At 39.1% G+C, this 6563-nt stretch overlaps 1 protein-coding gene across 10 annotated transcripts in view; it reads left to right on the top strand.

The window, feature by feature from the left end:
• DMD (dystrophin) overlaps positions 1–6563 on the top strand; it is a 1961037-nt gene that overhangs the window by 1838453 nt on the left and 116021 nt on the right. For 2 of the 10 annotated variants that reach the window (XM_006020583.3, XM_006020582.3), the window contains exon 1: positions 6032–6174. The exons of the other annotated variants lie outside the window; for them this stretch is intronic. In XM_006020583.3, the coding sequence (XP_006020645.1) occupies positions 6155–6174 (20 nt within the window). In that variant the 5' untranslated portion in view covers positions 6032–6154. Of the gene's footprint in view, positions 1–6031; positions 6175–6563 lie in introns of those variants that run through there. 10 annotated transcript variants of the gene reach the window in all.

Genomic DNA, 6563 nt, shown 5'->3' with positions numbered 1-6563 from the left:
CAGGAAACACTGTCATTTATTTCTAACTGGGCATGCAGAGAAAGTATAGTGTTGTTTGTTGTTGTTGTTTAATTTATCCTTATTAAGCCTTGTTTAATTCTCAACTTAAGTCATTAAAAGGATAACCATTCATTTTGCTAATACAGATTCCTCAAACCAAGAATTTTCTTTGGTATAATTATTATTTTGCAATTCTTATTTTAGATTGCAAAGATTAGCGTGTAATTTTGCCGACTACAGTTTTGTTGTTGTTGGGCTTGGGGTTTATTTTCTTTGACTTTCTCTTTTTTTTCTTTCCAAAAGTACAGGATGAGCTTTATTCAAGGTTTGTTTGGGTACAGGATGAGCTTTATTCAAGGTTGGGTTTTTTTTAAACAATTTTATTTGATCCAGTGTTTTACCATCAATTTATTTCTTTGACCACCCTATTTTTGTGACTACTGTTGCCTCTGTCATTTTTGTTCTAAAAGGGTAGGACTTGTTCCGTGTTCTTAAACTATTTTCTTAAACATTTGTAGTCTGGCCTGGAAAGAGGTAGCAGAGTTTTTGATGCTTAAGTGGCTATATGCTGGGAGCATTCGTTGTGCACATGATGTATGTGATCTTAATTAGTCCTAAAAATTACAATCCTGGTTTATCTCTTGTTTTAGGTCTCTGACCTGGCAGTAGAGTGAGCAACCACTCTACTACTATGGCTTGTCTGAACTGTCACTTGAACTAAAATAAAATTTTCTCCATCTCCAATTTTGTATTCCCAAAACTGCAACAGGACAACCTTCATATGTATGTCACAGGTATCTGAAATGACAGGACTCCTATCATGCCTACGTTTTAAATGGTGTGGAATGCAGTGTGACACAGACGCACACAAGCTGTACCTAAGGCTCTGCGATACGTTGTCTGAGAGAGTGACTAGGATTTCAGTGCAAGTTGGGCTAATGTGCTGCAACAGCAGCAGTAAATACAGAACCAAAAGGTTTTATGAAAAAAATCTAGAGGGTAAATCAGGCCTCTGTATGCCAAACATGTCAGTATTCTACACATCATACATCAGTTTATTGCTTATGCAAACTGTTACTGTAGAATAAGCTTTATTAAAAATGTTTAAACATTTTTTTTTTTAATACATGGTGAAAATAGGTAACTGATTCCACTGGATGGAGCCAGGATGAGTACTGATGAGTACTGATAGAGCTGATGAGTACTGCTCAAACCACATAAAGAGATCTCTTCCAAGAGTGTCCAGCCAGTGACCCTGCATCGCCCCTTCTCCGCCCCTTGACATAAATTATGGTTTGGCTTTTTTACATGAATACTTTTCATTATGGATGAGAAGCAACTGCCAGTCTCATTTCACAACTGACATAAGTGAGATTTCACCTGGTTGCATAGGTGAGATGCCTCTACAACCCATAAGGGATAATAAGCACACATAGTTATGAATGTTTTAAGGAGACTATACCTTGGAAGAGCTCATTGTTGAAGGCAGGTATTTCAGAACATTAACATTATTTCCCTTTTGACATTTAAAAATATTTTATTGAACTCCTTGCAAACAAAATGTATCATCCAGGAAAAAGATCCTTTAGATTGGGCCATCTGATGCCAGAGAAAGCCACAGGGGAAGAATAGGGGGAAATAAGGAGAGGCAAGTCCTAGAGGTGTCAATCTCTGGAGCACATCTCTGGCAGATGATCCAGGAATGTTTTATGATTCCATCCAAAGTGTAGTATTTGTTTTTACTAAAAGAAAATAAGATCAAATAGCATAATAAATTAACTAGTCTGACATAGGGTACCACAATGCATTCTTAAGTGAGGCAGGTCCTTACTAATCCACCACCTGGTTAACTGAGAAATGGAAAAATTACACTTGCCAACAAGACTACACACTTCACAGAACAATGCAAACAAGACTTCCTTGGTGAATAAGAAAATATCATGTCTTCCCTTTCCTATATTGTGACCTTATGCAAGTCACATCATCCCTTGTGCTTTTGTTTCCTCAGCTGTGAAGTCTTAATGATGATTGATAATTGCATCCTTTGTAAAGGCCAGATTGCCAGATGAAAAGCACCATCTCAGAGCTAACTATTCAAAATATTAATATTATTTCCAAAAAAAATCTGTCATTTTTGTCACCACAAGGGAAGTTAAAACCCCTGAAAAGAAACATTTAAATAAAAGCAAGCCTGTTGATGGAGCAGACCAGTAATGGCTCTAAAAACTGGATGCCTTTTAACCAGACAGCCCTATCACCCAAAAGCACTTTCAGTAGTCAGTCATTAAGTCAGTCTCAAACTATAAGGATTTAAGGTGAGTCCTTCACTGGAGGTGGATTCTCCCATGTATGTCTAGTACTGGGCTTTACCTCCCTGTGAAGCATCTCCTGTCACTAAATGCTGGAGAAAGGATGCAACGTAGACCATGGGATCCAATATGGTAATTCCTGTGTTCCTAACATAATCACTTTTCCAGTCCTGTGTAGCCGCTGTGTAATTCTTAAACAGGTATGTTGACTGATTGTGAGCTGCTGAAACAAGTCATTTTGAGAAAATAGAGTTGTCCTCATCCCATAATCTAGTACTAGAAGAAAATTTCCTTTAAAATTCAACAAATGAATGGGTTTAAAATGTAGTGTAAAATGCATGTTTAAAATTGCCAACGATAGTAATTGTATAAACTACAAAATAAACACAGCTTTTTAATAAAAGTGTCTCTGAACAGTGGGCAGGACATCTGTCATGTTAGGGAATTGGTGGCGGTGTGTAGTTTCAGTGAGAAATAGAACTATAATTTGGAGGTGTATCAGAATAGCTAAAACCTTTTATAAAACAATCAACCATATCAATTTTTTTTTTCCTGGAATCAAATTGCAAGGTTAATCAAACTTAATCTTTTAGTATTTATGCTCCAGTGAATGTAGGTGATAGTAGTTTGATTTTGGGAGATCAAAGGGTTAATTTGCTTCTGAACTGAGGAATGACTCAGAGTTCCTCCGAGAATGGATTCACTAATTGGGGTTTTCACCTGCTGTGAGTCTAATTGAATACAATGCTTTATTTGTAACTGAAGAAGAAAGAAGATTATGCAAAGTGTCAGAATTTCAGACTAGTTTTTTAATTCCTATTACTTGGCACTATTGTATGGGAAAAAAAGACAAAACGTGATAGATGGCAGCATCACGCTGCTGTTAAGGTGGACCAGACAAGTGAAGAAACTGTAAACCTAAAAGAATATGTACCGTAGCTATCTGTACCAGCTATTTCTTCACGAAAGAAAGCATTGCTCACTTTTTATGTGAAGCTGTAGGCTTCAGGCAAAAGCTACACTGAATTCTTTTGAATTAAACAGGCAGCCGCTCTATGATTTTAATGAACTGTGAAGTTCATCCGAATGAAGATGCTAAACATTTTTAAAGATACGGTGTTTATAATATGCTGCAGAATGTGGCAGAGAAAGAGATCTCTTCTTAAAATCTGCATAGACAGGAAAAGGTGGGATTGTTTTATATATGCTTAGTTTAACATAATTTTCAACCTTATGCCACATCATTCATCTCAGATACAATATGTTTAATATGTCTTCTGGCCTAATCCAAAATCCACTGAAGTAAATGAAAAGACACTAAATTGAAATCAGTATTCTTTGGATCAGAACATGTGCCACTATGAATCTGTATGCATATATAATTAAACCCTCCTTCCCATTGGCAATGTTAGTATTCAAAAACCTTGCATGTAAAAAAAAAATAAAAATCTTGACATTGCCTTAAATATCACAAGAGTTTTAAAAATAATAAGTTTTTCTTCTTTTCACTTGCCTCTGATTTTTGAGATATAACAATCATAGTTTTGAGCATTTTTTCAATGATCAAGAGCGCTAGAAACCTTATTTGTAAGATATTACTTTTAGAGCTAAGGCTTTAAGGAAAAGACAGTTAGTGATAACACTATGCATTGGAACCCCAAATTCCATATTCAGGTAGATCTGTGCATCTTTGCTGAAGTAAAAGGCAAGGTGTGTCAGAGAGAATTATGAGCAAGTTGAATTCTCCTTGCCACTAGAAATTTTTCCCTTCTTTTCATGTGAAAAGGGGTTTCTAACTGATTTAAAGGCACCTCTCTGGGCAGAACAACCAAGAAAGTGCACAGTCTTTGAAGGTCAAGAAAACCAATTATTTTAATGAAGGGACTCCAGGTTCAATTCTCTGCTCAGCACCATGGTAAATAAAGAATATCTAACTCCATTGTAGTCAGTGATGTTAAAGAGGTGTAAAGGTAGTGTGAGAGGAGACATGCTTTGAAAAGCTTTAAGGACAAAAAAGGAGAAAAATGTTTGTTTAGACATGGATCTGCTTCAGGCACCTCTGTTAGACTTGAGGTGTGAATTAATACAGGGAAGTCCTCTGGACCACATCATGCAAGAGGTCAGATTAGATACCCACAGCACACACTTCTGGTGTGAAAAATCTATATGGAGGGGGAAAAAAAACATGATTACTGCTATAAGTGCCAGTGCTTTAAAGGCTTAACATCCTAACTGTACCTAAAATAAGGTAGTTTCAACTTCAAATGATAGGGTTTGTACCTACAAAATGTGAAAACCCGTGTTGAAAACATGTTCTTTCAAATGTCGGAGATCCAGTTTTTAAAACAATCCCTTAGTAAAAGTGTGGCATAGGGGCAAGCCACTGTCACGTAGGGATGGTGTATGTAAAAACGGACACGCTTTGTTACATTCAGAGGAAATTTCTGGATGTAAGTGTGTAAGCCAAGATATCCAACTAAGCTGCAGAAATGATTTCCTAAGTACTTGGTCTCTTCTGCTTTTCTTATAGTCTTTGAAGCTGATTTATCCACTTGACAATACTTGTAGATCAGTGCTGAAGTACTACTTACATTTTAGTGTGTTTACTCTTCTGCATACTTTATAACATGACTACAGATCTGTGATAAAATACTTGATCCTTTACCTAGTAAAGGATTGACTGTCCAAAGCTTGCATAGCTGAGGATCTTATTAACAGTATACCACTACCTTGAAAGAGTCACCTCATTTGCAAAAACAAGAAAAGGTGAAAAACCAGAGCGGACAGCAATAAACCAAACCGAACCAAGATGGACCATTTCACCTATAGCAGATTAGGTTGGCTGTGGGCTGAAGTAGATTAACCCCTTTCTGTGGTATTGGCTCCCTAAAAAAAGATGGTTATGGCTGACTTCTGACTTTTGTACTTAGGGGAAAGAGACTCGAAAAGTTCAGGAGATGGAGACAAAATTTTAAAGGTATTTAGGTACCCCTCTGTGTCTTTCGACACCTCTAAAAATATGGGTCTCTGCAAAACCCTTTCAGATTGTCTTTTCTCAAACTCCCAAGTTGTGATATCGCTGTATTTAAAAAGCCCTACGGGTGTTTCCAGTGCGGGGCTCCTTTCTCAATACCAACAAAACCTCTCTCATTTTTTTAATTATTATTATTATTATTATTTCTGTAGGCAGATCCATGAAGTGCCTCAGTCTCTTGAACTTTTTAACCCCCCCCCCCCCCCAATGTCTTCGGCGGGTGGTTTTTTTTTTCCCCCCCCCCCCCCCCCCAATAGTTTGGCAGGTCTATTTGGAAATCAGCCACAACCATCTATTTTAGGGTGAGTGGCATGCAATTAAAATTCTCTGAACATTCCCCCTCTTCCCCCCTCTCCTTCCTGTGTCAATTCACAGCTGCCTGTGAAGTTGAGGCTGGGAGATTTTACACTCCTCCTCAGTCCCATGATCCAGCATGGGAAGGCTTAGGGGTTAAATAGATGCCAGTCTTTGTCCTGAGATCCCTGCTTTGAGCTGGGGAATCTGGCTCCTTGTGACACTTGTCAGACATTTCCGAGTTCTACCTTAAATCATCTCCTTCCCTTCTTTCATCCCAAACTGATCCATTCCTTGGAGTTCTTTAATGATCAGGTTCAATAGGTGGAGGGAGGAGCAGAGGCTTTGAAAGCTCCACCCTGTCTAGCCTGCAGCCTTCCCTCCCCCTGATGCCCTTAGCCCGGTAATGCTGGTTTCACCGCAGTGCTGTTCACCGCTTCTGTGCTGCTCTGGTTTGCCTGAGTCTAGGAATCACCTCCCTCCCTCTCTTTCTTTGCATTGCTGAGCAGTCGCAGCAATGAGGGAGCAACTCAAAGGGTGAGTGCAACGCAGCTCTGCCTTTTCTCTGCACTTGTGCCCCCAGCTGGGTGCTGGGGAGCCAAGGTACTTCAAGGTGAGGCAAACTTCTGAAGGCTTCTGGCACTGGGATCTATCCCCTGCCAGCCTCGCCTTGCCACTAGCTCTTTTCCCTGGTTGCTGCTGCAGGTGCTTGTAGCTGTGAAGCCTGCCAGGATTAGGTACCCTCCCTCCCCCCAGTGGACTTTCACTGGCTGGGGAGTTCAGGGATCTGTAGTGGGTATGAGCAATAATTGTATTTTGTTCCTAGCCGTGCCAGTAGCAAAGGAGTCCTCCCCCACCATCATTTCTAATATTTAAAAGATTTTGGAGAGGTATAGCTGAGCTCTTCTGATTTTCACTTTCATCAT

This window comes from Alligator sinensis, unplaced genomic scaffold (genome assembly GCF_000455745.1).
Source record: "Alligator sinensis unplaced genomic scaffold, ASM45574v1 scaffold746_1, whole genome shotgun sequence".
Taxonomy (NCBI): domain Eukaryota; kingdom Metazoa; phylum Chordata; order Crocodylia; family Alligatoridae; genus Alligator; species Alligator sinensis.
The sequence above is the reverse complement of the archived record's forward strand: the minus strand, read 5'-3'. Positions and strand labels throughout refer to the sequence as shown.